The sequence below is a fragment of the Stigmatopora nigra genome, chromosome 8, assembly GCF_051989575.1.
Source record: "Stigmatopora nigra isolate UIUO_SnigA chromosome 8, RoL_Snig_1.1, whole genome shotgun sequence".
NCBI classification, from domain to species: Eukaryota; Metazoa; Chordata; class Actinopteri; order Syngnathiformes; family Syngnathidae; genus Stigmatopora; species Stigmatopora nigra.
Window position 1 is genome coordinate 7,631,851 of NC_135515.1, and position 23,035 is coordinate 7,654,885.

A 23,035-nucleotide genomic window follows, 5' to 3' on the forward strand; every position below is an offset into this window, starting at 1 on the left:
AGTAAGATTTTAACTTCAATTCTTAGGACTGTGGTGGTCTGTAACAAGTTAAATTGTGGTAAAATTGGTCAAAAACTTTTCTGTTCGTATGTTAAGTCTCGACTATAAAATCTGATGTGTTTGCATCGTCGCAATATAAATAATTCAACACTAGGATGATACCATACAGAATAAAGAAATACCAAACACTAAAAAGAAGATGAGTTATTAATAATTATCACAGGTATATACTGTACATTGGTGTAATAATGATTTTAGTGAACTATTTTGATATTGGCATGAGTATTATAGTTGTGACATGTTTCTACGATGAGATTTAGAATACTGGCTAAGATAATACTATATATTTTCAATACATAATCTTAAAAAATAATAATTATGGTGTTCTGATATGGGTTTTACAATGAACGACTTTATTTTGGAGCGTAGTGTTGTGATATCGACATTTCCGTATCGTTCCTCGCTTCACTACTGGCGAGACACATTGGAAGTGCGGCACATTCCTGTGCACGGTACCCGCTGACGAGCGCTCTCAGGCGGGGGGTGGGAGACACACCGCGACGCCTCGCTCGCAGGGGGCCCCGGAGGAGCTCACCCCAAAAAAAAAACCCAAAGCCACGTTGGATCGACCGCGCACAGTAAGATTGGGGAATCGTCGGCCACCCGTCCGTGGCTTTTGGGGCCTCGGGAGAGGATTATGTCGGAGCTTCTGCTCAACGTGCTCGGGGAGCGGCTCGTCGACCGCGAGAAAGCCGACGTGGACGTGCAGGCGCTGGGCGAGCGGGTGTCTCTGCTCGGCCTCTTCTTCGGCTGCGGCCTGAACGCACCGTGCCGGCAGTTCAACGGCAGCTTGTGCGACTTCTACGGCCGCTTCAAGAAGACTTCGGAGCACCGAGACCAGTTGGAAGTGGTGTTTGTCTCCTCGGATCAGGAGCAGAAACACTGGCAGGACTTTCTGCAGGAGATGCCCTGGCCCGCCTTGCCCTTCAAAGACAGACACAAAAAGGTAACAAGTCAAACTGTTGGATGTGCATGGGAAGTCTTTTGTTTGCCTATGTTTATGTTGTCTTAATTGAATTGAAAACTTGAACGCTTCAAATCAAAACACCAGAGCTTTGTTCATTTGTTTGTTTGACTGTTTGTCTTTTTGTCCTTTTCCCCCCTCACAAATTTTCTTGAATGATCTTTATCAATGATTTTACTCTTAATATATGATGTGAACTATTTGTGCACAACTTAATGGGCAAGACATTATGATGATCTGTCCCACTGGATTTGTGTATTGTGTAAATGCAGACATATAATAACCACTTGGAAAGAAAAACAAATATTAGACATGTCAAATATTTTTTTTCTAATCATGCATATGAAAAAATATATTATTGTCACTCTCTATTGACAGTGAAAGATTTTTTCACCTGTTAATTATTTTTTTAGAGAAACATAATTATTTAAATGTGTTTCATCATCTATAAAAGACCAGAAAAAACATTGATTTAAAATCCCCCTGGTTGTTTTACATTTAAAGTTGATCAAAATATAAGCAACACCCTAAACTCCCTAGCACCAACAAAGAGAAGAAAAAAAGAGGCCATCCTTTTCAAATGCTTCGAGAACCCAACATTTTTTCCCGTGTGACAATTCCTATTGTGCTTTTTAAAAAAATCTGTAAATTCTACACTATATCTGCTTAGGAAGCCTAGTGGGACACTGATATTAAATATAGACATTTGGCCTATGTCTGATGTAAGTGGTATGAACTGTGCAGTGTGATGTATTGGTAAGTAATGCAATGGTGTTTACAACAAAGTCTGATACTGATACTGCAAAGCTGTTAAGTCATTGTTGATAGATTGGAAATAACAGCACCTTTGCTACCATTCTGACAACATGTGATTGAATTTGGGACAAATATCAATGTTATGGATAGAGGAGCCATTGTTGTCTGTTTCCTGCTCAACTCGTGCAACATACACATACCTGCACATTCCTAATTAGTATTGTTTTTTTTCCCTCCCTAACTTACCATTTGTCATCATCAAATGCAGCATCGTCAGCAATATTTCATACATGTGACATGTTCAATGTACGAGGTGCATTCATTTCCGTTCCCTCATCAATGTATATGATGCAAAGCAACATATAGAATGTGTATTATTGTAATCCAGGCCATGTATGAAATGGGTGCGACTTCATTTTTTAATTCAACATCTCTAGTTCAGGATTTGTAAAATATAGGGAGTTTTGTCATGTAAAATCTATCTACAATGAGAGCTTTCTGGTCTATGTTTTAGTATATGTTACAGTGGATATTTACAAAGTATGTTAAGGAAAGCCTCTCATTGCAAGTTAGGGGAATGAAATGGAGTGATAGTGCATGCTATTAACAGAATCGGGCAGTGGTTGCTGTTGTTGACACAGTAGTCATGTGACCACCTCAGGCCTCCTGCCAGACTCATTCTGTTTTCTTCTGTTGAGCTCCAGAGCAGCAATTTATCTTCTATTGTGTACATCAGCTCTCAGCGTCCCCCATTTGGAATCTCACACTGTACCTCCTCTTCCTGCTGTGGGCCACACCCTCACTATCTCCCCCACTGGAAGGTTATCTGGGGTCATCCATCCAGGCCTTCCCACTGCAGGAAACATTACTCATTCGGAATGTTTATATGCGGTGTGGAAAATCAAACTACTGCTTTAAATCAACTGACACTACCTTTTAAACCATAAACATAAAATGGGATTTGCAACATTAAATTTATCAGCCATGTGTCCCGTGCAAATCTACAAAATATTCTTAAAAAAAAAAACAGGTGGGGGACACCCTGAATCTGTAGCCAGCCAATTGCAGGGCATAAAGAGACGGACAACCCTGCACACTCGCACCCATACCTAGGGGCAATTAAAAGTGTCCAATCAGCCTACCCTGCATGTTTTTTTTTAATGTGGGAGGAAAGCGGAGTACCTGGATGAAAACCACACAGGCCCGGGGAGAACATGCAAACCACACAGATAGACATGACCTGGATTTGAACCCAGAACCCCAGAGCTGTGAGGCCAGGCCACCTGAATATAAAATGATCCGTTTTTATTTAATCAAATTTGAATTACATATACTATTGAAATAGAAAGATATTGAGTTATTGTCACTGCATGGCAGCAGAGTTTGGTGAAATACAAAACTAACAAGTCTGTGAGACGACATCCTTGACGGCCAGCTGTCTGCTTGCTGGCTCTGTCCTGACATGACGGATTCTTTCAGCTGGATTGTCACGTGTGAATTAAGTGCAAGTTGCAGTTGGCACTTTTGCCTGGGCGTCGTACCCTGAGAAAGAAGCACTTGTTCAAGTCCCGTTGGGCAGACATCCATTGTGGGGGTACAAGTGGAGAGACGAATGGTGCCATCTTTTTTCCTCCATGTGGTACTCAAAGAAGGTGAAGTGTACCACAGCATAGCCACTGTGCACTAGTAGAAGGATCTTTCATTCATTCTATTTCTGAATCGCTTTGTCGGGTCCAAGTGAGGATAAGCGGTTCAGAAAATGAATAATCAACTAAGGTTTTAAATGACATTTTACTAAAAGGTATCTGCTGAATTCTCAAAATGTTTAGTTCACACAAGGTTACATGCATATTCCAAATGGGGTCATAATTAAGCATTTAGAAGTGGACTAAATGACTGTAAAATGCATAGAGCGGAACCCCTGCTGGGACTCCTCTGCCACCTCATCAGGGGGCTAATCGGCAACTTCGATTGGTCTTTTCTCGCCCAATCTGTTCACGCACCGCGGCGATGGGACAGCCATGTTGCATGAAAGGCTTTCATCAGCTTAAGCCTGTTGTAAAGCTCAGCAGAGGTCTCATCCTCATCCTCTGAGGACTGAGAGTCTCACACATGTACACACTTTGACAAGTGGCCAGCCAATTAGAGGCGGCAGCTTCAACAAAGAGAGATTACTAACATCCAGTTTGTTCCGCTGCTGAATAAGAAGCACCTTGCACCAAAGTCAAGTCTATTATGTGTTTGTGCGTCATGTTTATGTGGGGAATGTTGGCCTTTTTCCTGATTACATCTGTTGTTTGGATTTTCCATGCATACCGTTTTGACCACTTCTCCATGACTTTCCGTTTTCATACCTGTCAATTTATAGGTTTTCCCCATATTTTTTATGTATTTTGTGTTACTTTTGTACGGGTTTTTTTAGGCATGTTATTTGTCAAACCGATCTCTTTTTACCCATTTCCGCTCGGAAAAAAACCCTTATCTCTATGTATTCCCCCCAAATCAGCCCCCCCATCAGATTTGACTAAGTTTGTGTGTGATGAGGTGTATTTTATTTAGCTTTTGTCATGACTCTCTGGTTCACAACTCTATATCAAAGGCAAAAAAGGTTTTAGAGGGGAAAAAGGCGATGGAGAAACAGGAGGAGGTTCGCACCTGCTGGCGAGAAAGCCAAGAAATGTGCCGCTCAGCTGCCTAGGCTGCAGACAGCGGCGGCGGGTGGTAGAGGTCGCGAGGGGGTTGGAGAGTGACAAAGACAGGAATTGCTCACACCACAAAAGTATTGTACTAATGTAGGTAAAGTCAATGTAGATGTGAGTATATCCATACAAATTATGGGGATTATTTATATACTTTATGCATGATTTGGGTCAATTGAAACAAGAAAGGGGTGACAAGGCGTGTCTGCTTTTTATGGGAAATGGAGGGAAGAACAAAGAGACCAGTTACTGGCATAAAAAGGCATGTTGTGCCAATTTCAAAACCTATGGTTTGCAGAATGATTTGACTTGCAAACGCAGTTTCAGTCAAACGACAAAAGTATACCAGGCACACTCCCATTTTAGTCCGTCTTATGCACAAAACACTTTAAATTATTGGTAGATGACTTCAGATAAAGCCACGGATGCAGAATATCTTTGCTACAAAATAGAAGGAGAACTAAAATGAATCATTGATATAATGCCTGAAAAGTGAACTCAGTTAGATTTACAATACCCTTTTTCTCATGTTTTTTATTTCACAGATATTTTATATTCACTGTATTTGATGCAATACTGTGCTGTTTACGCTTAAGTATTAGTCGCAGAAAATATGAAACTCTGACTTAGATTCCGGAAAATACAGTACTAGTGAGGATAAAGGGTGTGTGGGCCTTGGGCTGCTATTGAATAAATGATGAAACAGTTTTCTGTATTCCATCTTTGTCAGTGGCTGTAAAGTAGGACACTGCAACCTGTGTCTAGCTTCAGTGATTCCTAAACAGGGAACTACTGCTCAGCTTTTTTTGTGGCAAATTGGTGTACAAAGTGGTGGAAAACTGTCTGGATCATTTTCATCAGAGGTTTCGATCCCATCCATTGTGGCTTCAGGTGTACAATAGAGTAAAGACAGTATCATAATGTCGTTAAAATTCTCAAAGGTTCAGAGATGGGCGCTATGTTTAGCAATAATATTTTCTACAGGTTGACCATTTTTTTTGCTTGGCAGAGCCTTCAAAGTGCAGGATGTTTTCTCAACCCCCCAAAAAAGGAGATTCTGTTCTCTTAAAGTGTGTGCCGAGATTGGAGAAAAGATTGAGGCAGACCTTGTGTTTTTGTGAAATATTTTCCGATGCTAACTCTCTGGCTTTAACACAAAAGTCTGCAAAATACATTTGTTCAGTCAATTGTTAGGGTTTACTTTTTCCCTTGCATTTGAGAACATGTGACTTGTTTTAGTCCTTGAAAGCCAAGAATCTGAATTTTTAATCACGTGGAACAAAAGGCTAGAATATTCAATATTGTTTACTGCTTCAATGTGAATTAAATACATTTTTTATATACTTGTAAGCAAATTGATTTTGGTCTCAATCTGATCATTTAAAGAAAATTGCTCTTTTTATGAGATATTTTAAAGTATACATTTTAATGAAATGTATGTAGGATTCATAATCCAGTCCCTTATGTAACATAAAGATAACACATCATCAAATTTTGTTAGAAGATTCCACATGACTGAGATAATAGCCTTTTCAAAGAAATTCAATTGGATAACTCAACCCCCAGAGTTCCTTTACACGACCTTCATGTATTCGTTCTACATTCCAAAGCACAAAGAAGACGAAACAATCCAAATTTGATACCTCAGATCATATCTTAATACATGGTTAAACCGTGAAAGCAGTTGGGTTTATTGCCAGTGGAGTGTTATGGATGATAGCTTGGATAGGCAAGCCAGCAACTAAAGGCAACATCCAGCCTTTTGTTCCCATCAAGCAACTGTAATTGAAGGCTGGACATAATTGCTACCGCATGCCCATTTACTCGACAGCACTTGGCTGCAGCTGTGTCTTTTGTTGGTCCAAAGAAATTCATAGTTGAATTACGATGAAGATCTGTTGGACCTTTTTTTTCCCCCAAAGCTCAATGTTTTCTTTTTTTCCTTTCTCTGCTGGACCAACTCTGGTAATCCTCTTTACCCGTTTCACTTACTTCCAGCTCTTTACCCTCATTGCTTCACTGTGTTGTCATTACTGACCCCAGAGAGCTGAAGAAAATGAATTCCCTGCCGCCTACATTTGGTCAAGCTCTGACCTTGCAAAGGCTGACTTGTGAGAGTTTACTGTTGTTGGGCAAGAAGACAAACAATGCTCGCAGTGATGGATCCTCAAATTCTTCTAAAATCAGCAGCTTTCATCTTCTAATCTCAATTTTCCTTGCAATATTACAAAGTATTCCATGTCGCATATTTACATAATGCTTTTATTTAAAAAAAATGTAAATGACTAGTGTAAGTAAATAAATGTGACCCTTTTGCGTGGTATTTAAAACATATTACACTTTGAGTTCATCAATTAAGTTCATTAAATTGTCATTTGTCAGTTCAGAGTTGGTTTTTGAGTTTTTCTGAGTAAGCATAACATAATTTTAAGTTTTACGTGGATTTCCAAACATTCCATGATGCTCAAGTATCATTAGTCATCAAGTTGTCATTTTATTGTGCCCTCGATGGTATTTCTAGAGCCTACTACTGCACGGAATCCCTGCTTGATTCTCAGCAGAACGTGGTTTTAAGATACCCATCAAAGAAGCCGGTTGTGTGCAGTATTTAATCATTAGCTAAAGAAAAGAAGTGGCAGCAAGATGGGCTTTTGTGCTCTTTCCAGGTGACGTCTGGTGTGTGTGTGTGTGTATGTGTGTGAAAGAGAGCTTGTGAGCGCATTGTTACGGAATGCTGCTCTCCCTGAGCGACTCATCAAGATCCCAGCATGCTGAAAGAAAGATCTCTAGGGGTGAGGTGGGGGGCTCTATAATGGTCATCAATGCAGCGATTGACTTCAGAGTGGAAATTTACCAGAGCGGGCTGCTACTTGGAAGCATATCATAATGTCTGGGTGAAGTAGCATGGGGCTCATTACCCAGGTTATTTTTGTAGGCTCTATTCCACATTAATCCCTTGATGGCTATTGTCAAGCAATGTGTCACAAACCTTCACATTGCCACTGTCATCCGCTCTGTACAAATTCTCCACTGCTCCGTCAACAAAATATTAACATTGTGTGAAAGAGTTTCAGTTCGAATGTTATTTTAAGAATGCTTCCCACTAAGTTTTTCATGAATTCTTGAATGAGGAGGATTGAGCAGTAACACCAAAGCTACAATTATTAACCTGACGGTCCCTCCTGGTTGCCTTTATTTCCAACCATCCCTAATACACGGTTGTCTTGTAAGGCTCCATACTACCCGACGAGATGCATGTATCCCGGGACAAAACCATGTTCCTGCTCATACGCATTACATCGAGTGCCACTCAGCAGCCTGCAGGGAGCGGTCAATCCTGTTAGCGTGGAAAAGCCAGCAATTAGATCCGCTCCACATCCGGCCGCTACTTCTGCTCACGTCAATGGAACGCCAGGACTGTCGGGGGGGGGGGGGGGGGGGGTCTACAGTAAGAGCACAATGGACCCCCAGAGAGTATAAGAACAACTTTGTATATGGCGTCATGTTGCCATGGCAATACGAGTGGCTCGTAGGGAAAGCTGTATGCCAGAAACTGGTTTGAGTTTTTCACTAGTATATGGACCATCATTAAACAGTAACTATTAAAAAAAATCATAATAATAACAAAAGTCAAGTATTAAATAAAATGCCCAAGGTTGCCTTACCGACATAGTGCAATCTCATGGTCAGAAACAAGAATTGTAGAAAAAAACTAACCTTGGGTCATACGCTCCTTCTATCTTGCTTGAGTAGAGGTTGTAGTATAGAGGAAACACAAAAGATCATGTTCAAGGTTTTTAGTCAGACTTATGACAAACATTAAGCCCCCTACATGACCACATACATTTGTTGAGAAGTGACGCCAAATAGCTGTGTTTCTATTTCATTCATTCACGACATAGAAGAGACGATTCAAAAATGTAGTACGTATACTTAATAGCTCTTGTTGTACCACTTTTGCTTTGTAGACATACTTAATCATCTTAAATATATACTGTAATTTTGTGAATACAATTCCTTCTTTGGTGAGAATGACCTTTTTGGAATATTCATGGTGGTTGTAAATAACCAAATAAACTTAAACCTTATTAAAACTTCCCATTGAAGATGTTTAACAAGTGTACTTATTGCCCTTTTTAGCTCATTCCATCATGAAGTGTGCTTGGTAAAATGAGCAAATCCTAGGGATGGAGTATAGTACTTTTCTTCTTTTTTTTATGGCACTAGAATAAGTGGGTCACATTTTGTGAGCACAATCCAATTTTCCACATTGCGTCAAACAAGCCTTTTACATGCTTTGGTTTGCTTCCCATTCAGACGACAGAAATTATTCAAGGGCAGTATGACTGGCTTTTTGTCCAGCACCAAAACTGAGCATGATGGATAAAAAGCAGGTTGATGTCTATCTCAGCCTTGAGAGATGAAGTCTTGCAATGTGGCAGATTAATTACCCTCACAAAGTCCATTTGGCCAGTACCGCATCCTTGCCGCCATGTTGTCGCTATATTTCACAAAGAAAACGCAATCCTCTCCCTTCGAATTTGACATGGAAATATGGAACCGTTCCATTAATGTGTCTATAAAGAAAATGTATAATGCAATAAAACTCATGCAGAGTAGCTGAATAAAACTCATTCCTGGTTTTTACAGAAGACTAATGGACTGGAGAAGTCAAAGAAATTTAATAAAATTCACGTTAGGATAAAATATAGTCTTCAATGAATAATAATGGAAAGAAAAATCGTGACTAATATTCTTATATATAAAAAAGGAAAGCCGCAGTTTGTTGCAATTTTGTGCTGTTTTTAAGAAACTTGAGTAGTTTTTAGGAGTTGATGCCAAATCACTTGACTATAACTTTTGTCGCCCTTCTGTTTTTCTCTTGTTACGGTAAATTCTATATGTTGCCTATGTAAATGTTGACGAGTATTGCTCGGGACATGCAAATTGCAGTTAACTGATTTGAACAGAAGCAAAAGTAATTAGTGTAAATGATTCGGAACGTGGGCTAATGTTTTGGAGCACAATTCTTTTGAAAATGGATGCAGCCAGTTGAATTATTTCTTTTTTTTTCCACAGCATGTCTGTCTTTGCTTTGTTATTTATAAAGTGAGTTAAAGCCTCTGAACATTCCGGACTTCCACAGACCGCTCAGCCACACACTTTTTTGGACACACGCTCTGCGGACACAAAAAGAGAAAAATGCAACAAATTGCCAGTTTTGATTTTATTTTATGGCATCTTAGTTCACCAATGCCATTCTCTGACTTTTATGAGTCACGTTCTAAGGTCAGTCAGCCTCCTTAAATGCCTTTTTAAGATGAGCATTCCTCATTTTACTGCTATTGTCGACTTAGAAAAGCATTTCTTATTTTTCCTGACCACATTGATCCTAAAACAGAAAGTCAGCACTCAATATTTCCTTTCTCGGGCCACACAAAATGATGCGGCGGCCCAGATTAGGCCCCCGGGCCGCCACTTGGACACCTTTGGTTTAGACAATTAATTGAAACCGCATCTTCCAGCCCCAATCTGAAATCTTAATCTAATTTTAAAACTATAAATGCATGACCAAATTTGAGTGCTCTGTTACTGGAGTCTTTTGGACATTGAGGCAGGAGGTGGTGGGCTGAACCTGGAAATTGGCATGCAAGCGTCTAACAGATGTGAGAGTTAAACGAGGGAGGAAAGGGCTTAACGAGGGGCTTTAAAATGACACCCGATGCCGTAATGTCATTCGGCTGAGGTGATGCACACGTAGCCAACATCCTGGCCCTCAGGAAAAGGAAAGCCTGGTTATATTGTGTGTGGAAAAGCAAAGAGACGTCACGTGAGGAGGGGACATAACCATAAATAAAGACGATTTTGAATAGGCATTGACATATTATTCCTCTGAGCTCTGTGTGCTCTTTTTGTTTTATGACAACCAGCACACTGAGGTTATTATGATTTACGAGATGACCAGTCTTCTCACATGTTGGGAAAAAAAAGACAAAGAGTTTCACAGGAGATCTAATCCACATTATGTTGACTACTCCTGGAAATATGCTCCATTTAACACTATCTTGAAACTGCAATCTTGCCTTAAAACATTAATTTTAAGTCCTAATCCTTTTTGAAACTCTCTTTTCACTTTTTTTTATATTTGAAACACCATGATTGACCTAAAACACTATCACATTCTTTACCTAAAAACATGCGCAATAATTTTTTTTTTAGATGCTGAGCTGTGTGATGACACACAAACGGTTGCTAATGCATATGAAATGTTCCCCATTCAAATCGGCATCAATATTCATGTGTTCCAATGTCGAGAGCACGCGAGGAGGAGGTGCCGTGGGACTTAAGATGCGGGGTCAAATGGAGGTCACAGCAGGGAAGCTTTGCAACCAAACCCCCTGCCCCCCACGCTGTTTTGTTGCAAAAAGTGAGGTTCCCCCTTACTGCAGCACTTTCCCGTGTGCGTGGAAAGAACGCTGACTGCGGCTAATTGAGCAGCAAAGCAGGCAAACAAAGCTCATTATTGGGTTTTGTGCTGTTATTAATATGTCATGAAGTCGTAAATGGGGGACTAGATTAGGCTTTTATAGTTAGTTTTTTTTTTTTGCCCCTTTCAAATTTTATCTACTAATCTGACCTGCTGGCAGACACAAAGAATGCACCTGGCTTTCTAAGTCAGCCCACCAGACTCGGTCGGTCGGGCCTGAGGTAAGACATGGACCGAGTCCAGCTGGTCCAGACAATAGTCGATTCCTGGGCTGGTTCCAGCTGGTCCAGAATTGAACTGGTTGCTTCAGGTCAAATCGCAGAACAAATTGAATCACTTGAGGAACAAAATGAGTTTAACATCTTATAATCGGATTTCTAAGCGGAAAATGGATGAATTGACTTTGTACGTGTATTTTTTTATTTTTATTTAAATGCTGTTTCAGGGCTTGGTGACCTGTCTTTTCTTTTCACTGTTTGTGGGTATTTTAACTGGTAGTTTTAAAACAATGACGTCAACCACCTAAAGTTTGCTTTAAGAGTAGAGACATTTTTAAAAAATGAGATTTGTAGTGTTCTTCATTCTCTAGTTCTTGCCTTGCCTATAATAAACTACCTGAAAAATGTATTTGGACAAGTAAAAATAATACATATGAACACTAACGTTAATCTAAATCCATCCATCATATTTTAATAAAATTAAAGCTAGTCATTGTTTGAAACCCTAACCAGCATGTGAACTATAATTTGGAATTTTTCACTCAGAACTCTTATTTAAAAATAAGTAGGTAGAAAAATAACCCATAAAAGGAAAAGATGTGGCCAGTCACAATGCAACACAAAGCTATTGAGCTTCTTTTTCTTTTTTTTTTTTTTACTATTTTAAGTCTCCCCTTTGCCTTTTTTTTTACACTCCATTATTAGTCCTTGCTATACACGGACAAAGTTTAAGGCTTCTATTCAAGCCGCTTGCACACAAGGCTGCACGAAGGTGGGGGGCTCCATTTTCCCCCCCTAAGCACTCTGACATTCTAGCACCTGTTTCCCATCACAAATTCATTAATTTATCACTGAATTATTAAGTGGGGGAAGAGCACACAATGCTCGTGGCACTCTTTTGACAGTAATGGGCCGAGGGGGTTGCCGTGGTAACAGAAGCGCCAGTACAGGTGGCGAGGGGCGGGGGGTGCGTCCTCTGTGGGAAAAGGTAATTCATCATTATATTATATTAGAGGGGGAAATAGCTGTGAGGAATGAATGGAGACAGCCAGTGAGGAACATGATGATATTGAATTAGAAAAAGGAAAGGTCAGCTTATGTGTGACATTGTAGCTTTTTATAAGGGTGAAGATTTAGGTGAGGTTTGTGTGAAAGGCACAGTGCAACAAATGTAAACTTGTTATCCTTCTTAGTCGGTAGTCTGTCATTTATTGAAAGGCAAGAAAACACATTGTTAGCCCTGAAATCTTAGACTTTAAACCCTGGACCAGTAGATCAATCTCCTTCAAACTAATGTAAAAAAAAAACAGATTGCAGCTAATGTAAGGATTTTAGAACATTTTTACTCAAAGTTCTGATTTTAACAGAGCTTTAGTTTCTTCCCACTGATAAAATATTGCATAAAAGCAATTCACTTGAAATACATAGTACTGAGTTTACCATTTAGTTATGCAAAAAAATGAATAAAAACAACAGTAATAAATGCAATAGACCATTAAAAATGTTTTTTTTAAAATAAAAAATAATTCTAAACAACTTATTATTATTATTACTTTTGATCAGATGACCACTTTCCCTAAAAGCACTAGAAGGAGAAAGGTTAGCTTTTGTCTCATTGGTGGTCTTAAAGCGGCAAAGAAATAGACTCTCAGTCACGCAATTCACATTTTATAAACACCAATTCTAGATTTCATGCTGCCGACATTGTTTTCCGTAAGATTCAAGTGTTGTTTTCTTTGGAGACCCGATGCTGTATCTGCTGTATCTGTTGTCTTGGCTCTAAGGCTGTCCAACGAAGTCATTTTTTGCAGGGTTAGAGGCAGATCAATACTGTATGTGATTGTTCCTAATTCCTATCTCCTCCAGGGAATCTCAATATGAGAGCTATTGTCTCTGTTTTCTGCCTCCAGTCCAAGTGGTTTGACACAAGTGTTTAAATATGAAAGACTAAAAACCAAACCTTCCCTTTGGCGTGTGTGCAGATGAAGCTGTGGAACAAGTACAAGGTGACCAGCATCCCATCGCTCGTGTTCGTGGACGCTGCCACGGGGAAGGTGGTGTGTCGAAATGGCCTGTTGGTGGTCAGGGATGATCCCAAAGGTGAGACTGCATGTTGGTGTCATCATAACACATCTTGAAGCCAAAGTTTTTCAAATTAGAGTTTATTTTCCAATCATTACTACAATGCATCAAATATTTGCGGGGATAACATTCACATATTGCCTCCAGAGGGCATCAAACTCATTTTATCTCTTTTATCCTCAACCTACACGAGGGACTAAAGATGGAAATTAGAGTTTGGCTACAATATTACATATTTAGATTAGTTTAGATTAGATTAGATAACTTTATTCATCCCATATTTGGTCACGTTGTCACTTTTTATCACCATTTGCTTCCGCGGAGCTCAGTGCCATCACATTCATAGTATATTAACATAACATTCTTTACTACTCCATTGCGACTGTGGTGGCGTACTAGAAACTGATTAGTCATGTGAGAAAATTGAATGCTAATGGCGACACGGAGGAGCAGCCAAGTGGATTTCTTTTCTTTCTGACAGCTTTTAGTGTCTGCTTAATGAAAGGCAGAACAAGCCCACGGTGCTATTTGCATGATTTATTAACTGCGCTTGCAAAAGACTTGGCATAGGAGAGGATGCAAATCATCAGCTGATGTGCAGCCACATACAATTTTTGTACCTTATTTATGTTTTGTATTTTACTTTCATGCAGAACATTTTACAAATTAGCTTTTTCTTGCTCAACTGGGTCTTTACAAGTTTATTCATCATTAATGAAAGCTCACAAAAATATAAATTGCTCAATTTATAATAGGATTAAATTAATTTAATGGAAGATGAATCACATACATTAGCTACAAATTAATAAATAGGTGTCAAATCAAATCAAAAGCCTTGATTGTCCTCACACACAGCCGCGTATAACGAAATTAGTGGGAACTGGAGAGCAAAGAGCCTCTGCACCCGTCCGTGCGTGTCGCCATCTTGGATCTAAACAAAAGCAAATTTCAAACTTCATGTCATGTACACAACGTGCTGTGTGAGAATGCATTTCCTCAATCATCATTTCTAAGATATTCTGGAAAAATTAAAATTGATTCGTAATGCATGATTAAGTATAATAATGAAGGATCTTGTGGCTCATAGCGACAATCTCTGCTTCTGCATCTCATCTTTTGTGTAAGACCAGCTGGCGCGTTCCTTAAATGACCTTAGGCATTCGCCTTCTCGCAAAGCATGAAATAGTTCTTTGTGCAAATATGTTTCAACACACGGCAGACTTTTTTTCCTTTTTATACGAGGAAATAACAATAAAGACAAGCCCTGTGGTTAGTTTTTGGTGTGACGGCAACTGCTGGGTGATCCAAGGAAGGTGCAGGAATGATTGTGAGGAGCTTTTTTTTCTTCCATGTGGATGAAAAGCCCGTCTGGAGTGCTTGCAGCTAGAGTGTAAGATGGAGGGTGTTCTAGTGGCCCTTTTAGCCACAGGACCACAATGAGTGGCTGTGTCACTTGCGCTCCAGACCTGTCATTCCAGCCTAATGAAGCACACACATAAAGACGCTATTATGGAGCGGCCATACAGGCCTTTATTTAGGGTTACCTCCACTGCCCGCCCTCCTTGTTTAACTCTACTCTGCGCTGCCCGAGGCTAACAATGAAGACACCGTGAATAGGAAGTGAAAGCGGGAAGTAGATAAGCTGCTACCCTTTGCCAATGTTGCCCAAGATGCTTTTATTTTAAAAAAGTTGGAAAATATCTGTTCTAGAACATCTTTTTTTTTAATATGCAAACTTCTGTTTTGCTTCATAAAAGCATCCAGAATCACTTTTATTTAAAGCATTCTTTCTCATTTTTAGAAGAACCCCCATGTGGTCATTTTGAGGCAACCTAAGCCTGAGCTAAGCCAGATCTATTTTAAATCATCTGGTGAAAAAAAATCAATTTTGAATCTTTCTACATATAGCAATATATCTCAAACGCCCCATAAGTCAAGTCCAATAGCGTTCAGTCAGAGTATTTATGCTGGTAAAGAGCCAAGCAGCAGCTGCTGACACGAACAAGAAGTCAATCGGGCTTGGCTTTGTCACGTTCAAATGCATTCTCCAAACTTCACTGCTTGATTTTAGTAGGCATTTGTCTTAGAAATAAGCAGTGATACATTTTCATTCAACTTTGGCTTGACATTCATTCATTTCCAAAGATTTTTTTGTTGTTGTAACAGTCCAAATATTTGGCAAGTAGATAAAACAATGGCGCAGCTGGCGGAAGTCCCCAAGGCCATTCATTCCTTTTACAACCTTGCGTCACATTGTCGTTGTAGGACTTGAGTTCCCCTGGGGCCCCAAGCCTTTCGCCGAGGTGGTCGCGGGACCACTGCTCAGGACCAACGGGCAGACGGCCGACAGCGCTTCTCTGGAGGGGCACTATGTGGGGGTCTACTTCTCGGCACACTGGGTGAGTGAGTGAGTGGCTTTTATGACTTCCCGCTTTTCTTTTGTGAGGCAAATGCAACTATTCAGAGATTTTTTATAGCTATATATAAATATATATAGTACTGAACCCAACAGAACAATACACACCCTTTATTCGAGGAGGGTTGCTTGACCATACCAAAGCCCCACACGACCCTGATATGGATCAAAAAAAGGATTGTTAGGCACCACAATACTCAAATCATTAGGGATGCAAGTAACCCACATGAAAAAAAAAAAACATGCACAGCGCCGCCTTGTGGTAATTTATTACAGTGCACGCATTAGCAAAAGCATGGGAATCATGAATGGGAAATTTTTTTTCTTCCTCTGGGTACTCTGGTTTTCAGTACTGATAGTCAGTGTATGATCTCTTTGCTTTATCTTTAGTGTCCACCATGTCGAAGTTTAACACGCGTGTTGGTGGAGTCGTATCGCACCATCAAAGAGTCGGGTCAAAAGTTCGAGATGGTCTTTGTCAGCGCTGACAGGTAAGACATTCCGACATTTCAGGAAATTTTACAGATTTGATTGTCAAAACAGCCAAAAATATCTGATGAATGCCTTATTGTTGATTTGATTGTCATTGAATTTTAGACTTGTTCGACTTGCATTTTTCAAGATGATTTTTGGCAAAAATCTTTATAAAATCTGTCGTCCCCACAGGTCTGAGGAGTCTTTCCAGCAGTACTTCAGTGAGATGCCCTGGTTGGCGGTGCCGTATTCAGACGAAGCTCGACGTTCGCGACTCAACAGGCTGTACGGGATTCAAGGTAATGACCGATAATATGTACCAGTAAGGCTTTATCTTCACTTGAATTTTAAATATAGAGTATATTGCCAGTATATGTGAAACCAGAACTCACTTTTTTACAATGCTTTTTTGCCTCTAAAATAGGCTGACATTTACAGTATGGTCTAGGAAAAGTCTCAATCCAGTCTTAAAAGTTGTGGTCGTACGGCCTTTTTAGATCCCCCTTAGCATCCATTTGTACGTGTCCACTTCAACATCCACAGTTGGAAGAATGACATGGGCTCGAGCATCTTCAAATTTTTACGAGCTGCCAGATTCAATGCGTAGCAGCGCAAACACGCCAACGGATTGAATCCGGCAGCTCGTAAAAATTTTAAGATGCTCGGGCTGCTGTCAATCTTCCAAAGAGGAGCGTTCCTCTTGACCCCCCGCTAGAACCAAGTGTGAAGTGGGAGGGGGCGGCCAGGCTTTCTTGCAAAGAATGTGCGGAATGCGCAGAGATGTCAACACCGTAAACCCCCCCTCCGACCCCCCACCATCGTCCCACTTTGACTCCACTCTGCCGGCTGCATTTCTACATCCCACCTGTGGCTGATACAGCTGACAGATTGCCATCACAGGAATCATGAAGGAAAAAAATGTGTGAGGGAAATCCATTTTCCATAAGTCGCTCTTTTTTTTTTTTCATTGTTTGGCTGAGCCAGCCAATAACACTCAAATTCAACTTGTGCATTTTTTTAACTATCTCTCTCTCTCTCTGACCACCACAGTTTATTTTGTTTAGGTGACAGTTATCTAAAAAAACTGCTATGTTAACAGATGCATATTATTTAGCCCGTTTTTCTCCATGATACTATTGTTACTTTAACATGTCTGTTCTTATATTTTTTTTAAATATGAAATGAAAGTACTAGTCTATTGGTAAGCCCCTTTTTCGACTCCCCAGGTATCCCCACCTTAATCCTGCTGGACGCAGAGGGTCACGTGATCACGCGACAGGGCCGCGTGGAGGTGTTGAACGACCCCGAGTGCCGCCTGTTCCCCTGGCACCCCCGGCCCGTGCTAGAGTTGAGCGAGGCCAACGCGGCGCAGCTCCACGAGGGACCCTGCCTCGTCCTGTTTGTGGGTGAGTCGGCCCTCACCGAGTTACCCCCAAATCCCACATCCTTTGAAGACTAGCTACTTTAGGGTGGCCGACGGATGTCTTCTCGAGACATTTTGTGGTTATACTCGGTCGGGTGGTCATGTCTTCCAATTTTCTACTGAATGCAGAGTATTTTGCAGGGAGTGGCTAAATTCGACACCCCCTCGATTGTGTGTCGAGGTCAAACCAAATAGCAAAACAAAGACGCAGACGGACCATCTGTTGTTCTCCTCAGACGCCGAGGAGGAAGGAGAACTGGAGCCGGCCAAGGAGCTGATCAGGCCCATCGCTGAGAAATTGATGACTAAGTACAAAGCCACTGAGGAGGAGACGCCACTGCTTTTCTTCGTGGCCGGAGAGGTGAGTGAGACCATTCACTTTTGTAACGGGCAGAAACAGAAAGATGGCCTATGATGGTCTGCATGGATAGAATAACTTTAAACAGACCAAGAAATGTTACATACTGTCACTGGATATAGCAAACCCCTCAATAAAACCTCATTGGATATTTTCCATCCACAAAGCCCGCAATTTAATTTCCTGTCATTTCCTTTGAATGCCTGTGAAATCAGAAGGTCTTATTTTTGACATCCTGATCCCCCTCACATCCCACACTTCCTGTTTTTATAATCATTCGGAAAAACTCCACTTAATCAGTCCCCGGCAAGTAGCCGCTTTTCCCCTAGCATGCAAAATCACATCCCCTTTTATGGACGTGTCCGTTTCAATTGTCTCCGACAGGACGACATGAGCGACTCCCTGCGCGATTACACCAACCTGCCAGAAGCAGCGCCGTTGCTGACCATCCTGGACATGTCGGCGCGGGCCAAGTACGTACGCGACGTGGAGGAGATCACGCCGGACGTGGTAGACCAGTTCGTCGGTGACTTTCTGGCCGAGAAGCTGAAACCCGAGCCCATCTGAGACAGCAAGTCCAAATATGGACGAAAATGGGACTCGTCACATTTCATCATCATTGCGCTCCTATGACGTCACCTTTCCCTTTTTACTATTTTGACTGGTTATTTTCTTCCTCTCTCCATCTCCTGTTGGTGCCTTGCATTGCCTCTATAGCCCCTACAGTTAATATATATAAAAAATCATTTTGGTTTTCCACATCATGGCATTATTAACTCATTGGTTGGCATTGATGGCGAATGGCTACAGCCACTAACGAGTAACAGCATTTCTGGATTCTCGCGAAGCCCAGTGGACCTACTCATAACACGGTTTATTTCACATCTAGAACATGAAATTAAAGAAAAAAAGTTCAAAATAAAGCGATGGCAGCACTTTTTGTTTCCATTGTATATGTTGGCAAGAGAATAACTTTATTTTCAAGCGTGATACAGAGGACATTTACACATTATGAAACACGGCGTCCAGTTTTGACCACAGTCTTCCTTTCATAGCTTTGCATCGCTCTCAAAAGTTGCTTCCTACCCTCAAACAACAAGATGCTGGCAGCCATAGCTGAGTTCAAGCTGTCCACGTGGGGAACCATGGGAATGAAGAGTTTGCGCCCCGCCCTCTTCTCTGCTAGCTCAAGCGCGTCCACGCTTAGCCCGTGGGTCTCTCCGCCAACCACTAAGCCCACCGGACTCGGCGCCCAGTTCTCATGGTACGCCGCGTTATCCAATCTAGGCAGGGCGAGCTCGCCGTCCGAGTCAGAGTCGGAATCGGAGTCAGAGTCAGGGTCCTCGAGGCGAGCGCGCGAATTGCTGATCCAACCGAAATCGCTGGGTTTGCGAGAGGGGTCCAATTCCTGGTTTTGTTGGCTGTCAGCCACGTGGACGTTGACGTCGTCGGGGAGATGACCTTCTACCTCCTCCCACTTCAAATTGGAATAAATGGGAAGGTGGAAGTGAGCACCCATCGCTGCTCGCAGGACTTTGGGCTCCCAGAGGTCGACGCATCCTGGTGAATGAAAAGGAATGACAGAATAGGTTATTTTTTTGCACAGGTGGAGGGAGGTAGGAACACTTTTGGAATCACCTTTTGTGAGCAGCACTTGGTGGCAGCCAGCGGCGGCGGCACATCGCAATATGGTGCCCATGTTGCCGGGATCTCTGACGTTGTCACAAATGAGAGACAGGGGCACGCGGTGCTCGTTGTCGGCGTAGCTCAGTCGAGACGCATCAGGGCGTGAAAATATACCTGAGTGCACAAATTACACAAGAATACATTTGTGGTTGTTTTCTTAAAAGGAATTGCTTCATTTTTCATCACACATAGGACTTTAGTAAAGTAAACATGGACCATTTAGGAGCATTTAGCACACCTACCGATGACTCCTTGTGGGGCCACCAAGTCAGACCACAGCTTGATCTCCTCAAACTTGACTTTCACCAGACTAGCCCTCTTCAGCTTGTCCAAAGGAAGCTCTTGTAAGCGCTCAAGGGTGCTGAAGAAGATGGTTTGAGGAACCGCACCCGCGTTCAAGGCATCGCATATCAGACGACGACCTTCCAGCAGAACCTTGCCCTGCTGCTCCCGAAATGTTCTGGAGCGGGCCACGCTCACCAACCTCCTACCAGGTAAACCACAACATGGCAATTTAACTCTAGGGTGAAAACTGCAGATAAATGCAATATTCTGCAGCTTGCTCTGCAGCTGTTTTGATTTGCACAGATGACGTTGAAATGTGAAATGCCTAATTGTAAATGTTCCTTTCGTTTGCCAATCAATACAAAATACTAATGATCACTGCAGGTTGGATTTGTGAAAAACACTTACGACAATCTCTTATCACCAGACGAAGCCCTCTCGAAGCGGATTCTGTCCAATTGATCATTTTTACCATCTGGAGGGAGTAGATTTGTTTTTTCGTCATTCTTCAAACTGTTTGTCCTGGTCTTGAAATCACTTTGGTCTGCAGGCTTGTGGTCTGTTTTTACAGGAACCTTAACCTTCTTTTTGTCATTTCCACGAGGCAGTTGTGCGTCTACTTTATTCTTCTCGTCTTCAGGAAAGATCACCCTGACCGGCTTCCTTCTCAGTCCACGTACGTATCGTTTACTTTCCACGTTAAATGAATTTCCTCTTGACAAAAAAACAGCTCGTTCCAAAGAGAAAGCACAACTCACGCATCTTATGTATGTCGCCATTTTTCAATCTTCTTCACTACCAAGATATTATTCCTTGCAAACCAGCAGCGCCACCTTAGGTCTTGCAATTATATCGATGGCAGTCAGTACAATTTGATATTTAACTAGTTTGTTCTCATTATCTTAATAATCTGGTTATATGTTATGCTTGTAACATGTATTGACTGCACCGTTTGGGCTTTTATTGCAGGAAAATCTTACTTTTGGTATTCATTTTCGAGTACGTAGTTACTTCATTGCTTACAGTTAATCAACGCCAGAAAAATCGATCAACAAGGAAGCGCAATCGCAATCACGTGATCGCCGTGATTGTGATACATATTTGACAGAACATGAGCATCTTTCCAGAGAATAACATGAGACGAGCTTTACACTTTGTTTTTAAAGTTGGCGACCGAGCCAAAATGGCAACATTCTACCGAGATATCTTGGGCATGAAGGTGGGTTATCTTTTTTTCACTATCTTAGACAATTTAGACAATGGAAGTATTTCATAATTAAGGACTTATTTATAGTGTACACATGTAAATCCCAGGTGTTACGCCATGAAGAGTTTGTCGAAGGTTGCAAAGCAACATGTAACGGGTGAGTTTCATCTGAATGTGGTGCACATTATACAAGTTGCGATTTTGACCTTTGCCCTTTCACAATCACACAGTCCTTATGATGGCAAATGGAGCAAAACTATGATTGGCTTTGGTTCAGAAGACGATCATTTTGTTGCTGAGCTCACCTACAATTACGGGGTGGCAGACTACCAACTGGGAAATGACTTTTTGGTAGGTTTGATGACGACTACAGTGGAAACTCGGGGGAAAATAATGATTGATTCATGATTTGTTTTCAAAGGGGTTGACCCTTCGGTCCAGCCGAGCCATCAGTAATGCCCATCGATTGGGTTGGCGCATCACAAGTGTCGGGGAAAATCTGTACCTGATACTGGCTCCGGGCGGGTACCGCTTCTACCTGGTGGATGAAGACGAGCCGCTCCTCACAGGTAAGTATCACATGCTTCCTTTTTGTTGTTGTTGCTGTGTTGATGGCTCTATCTTTGCAGACCCTGTGCAGAAGGTTTGCCTCGGGGTATCGGACCTCCTAAAGTCCACCCACTACTGGTCCGCACTGTTGGGAATGAAAGTGATGGAAAAGAACGAAGACAAGAAAACAGTGCTGCTGGGATTTGGAGATTCACAGGTCGGTCAATCGACATATGACATATTAGAGATTGATTTTTTTGTTGTTTTTTTTAATAAGAGGCTGATAGTTTTTGATGGGGTGGGTGGGATACATAATATTAGGTGAATGCTAGTTTTTATAGAATGCTCTTTTATTAAAGTCAATTTACTTGCAAGAAAAATGACCTTTTAAATAAATTTTGAGTGGAATAAATAAAGGAGGTCATTTTTTTTACAAACCAAAGTGAAGGGATATTACTTTCAACCTACTTTAATCGAGCCAAACTTCATTTCCATAACTTCCATGAACAGTATTTCATGTGTTTGTGATTAAAGTTTAAACTGGAGCTGCATGACGTCAACGGGACTGTGAATCATGGAACAGGATCTGGGAGGATTGCCTTTTCATGCCCTCGTGGAGAAGTACAATGTTTTTATTATTGTTGAATGTACTTTGGGAATAATTATTCAGAAGTGGTTTCTTCTCTAGGCATGACTGTAGTTGCCACAGTTGTGCATTTAGCCATTATAGTGGAGTTTAATGTGTCTGGATGAATCGCATACCCTGGTACTTGGTGATCATTTTCAATATTATTTTATTGTCACTTTCCACAGCTTCCAGACCTCGAAGCATTGATGAAAAAGGAGAATCAAAACATTCTCAAGCCATTAGTGAGCTTGGACACCCCTGGAAAAGCCACAGTGGAAGTGGTCATTCTGGCCGACCCTGTAAGTACATTTGAAGAATAGACGTACATTAGAGGTAAGATCGGCCTGAAATATTTTTTTATTGATTTTCTTTTTTTCCTCATTTAGGATGGCCATGAGATTTGCTTTGTTGGCGATGAAGGATTTCGGCAGCTTTCTTTAGTGGATCCTAAAGGAAATGAGTTGCTTGAAAAGGTTTGTTGAGTTTATTTTGACAATTTTTACTCAGAATAAAATGCTAACAGTCTCTGTCTTCATTTTTTTTCAGGCCATGGCTGAAGACAAAAGCAACGAGTGGTTTGCAAAGCACAACAGACAAAAAACTACTGCTTGAAGTTAATGACAAGTGTTTTGAAATGTTAATGATGCTTTATTCCAGATGCTGCACAAGAGTATGAATCATTTCATGTTCAATTTTGATGTTGTTGCACAATAAAACTAGATGGACATGTATTGAGTGTAAAA

The 23,035-nt window shown here is 41.2% G+C and overlaps 3 protein-coding genes across 3 annotated transcripts; 2 read left to right on the top strand and 1 right to left on the bottom strand.

The window, feature by feature from the left end:
- The first annotated feature begins 465 nt into the window (after window positions 1-465).
- On the top strand, window positions 466-18,873 carry nxn (nucleoredoxin). The gene is made up of 8 exons (XM_077722999.1): window positions 466-1,006; window positions 13,167-13,284; window positions 15,532-15,665; window positions 16,073-16,173; window positions 16,349-16,455; window positions 17,383-17,562; window positions 17,816-17,940; window positions 18,322-18,873. The coding sequence occupies exons 1-8, from the start codon at window positions 698-700 to the stop codon at window positions 18,502-18,504; spliced, it is 1,257 nt and encodes a 418-aa protein (XP_077579125.1). The 5' UTR covers window positions 466-697; the 3' UTR covers window positions 18,505-18,873.
- Window positions 18,874-18,878: 5 nt separating this feature from the next.
- On the bottom strand, window positions 18,879-20,761 carry mrm3a (mitochondrial rRNA methyltransferase 3a). The gene is made up of 4 exons (XM_077722998.1): window positions 20,317-20,761; window positions 19,866-20,110; window positions 19,576-19,737; window positions 18,879-19,497 (listed from the first exon to the last, which is right to left on the bottom strand). The coding sequence occupies exons 1-4, from the start codon at window positions 20,685-20,687 to the stop codon at window positions 18,947-18,949; spliced, it is 1,329 nt and encodes a 442-aa protein (XP_077579124.1). The 5' UTR covers window positions 20,688-20,761; the 3' UTR covers window positions 18,879-18,946.
- Window positions 20,762-20,767: 6 nt separating this feature from the next.
- Window positions 20,768-23,023, top strand: glod4 (glyoxalase domain containing 4). Its single transcript, XM_077723000.1, has 9 exons — window positions 20,768-21,127; window positions 21,223-21,272; window positions 21,346-21,466; window positions 21,537-21,684; window positions 21,745-21,881; window positions 22,199-22,285; window positions 22,478-22,591; window positions 22,679-22,765; window positions 22,839-23,023. The coding sequence occupies exons 1-9, from the start codon at window positions 21,020-21,022 to the stop codon at window positions 22,902-22,904; spliced, it is 918 nt and encodes a 305-aa protein (XP_077579126.1). The 5' UTR covers window positions 20,768-21,019; the 3' UTR covers window positions 22,905-23,023.
- The last annotated feature ends 12 nt before the right edge of the window (window positions 23,024-23,035 follow it).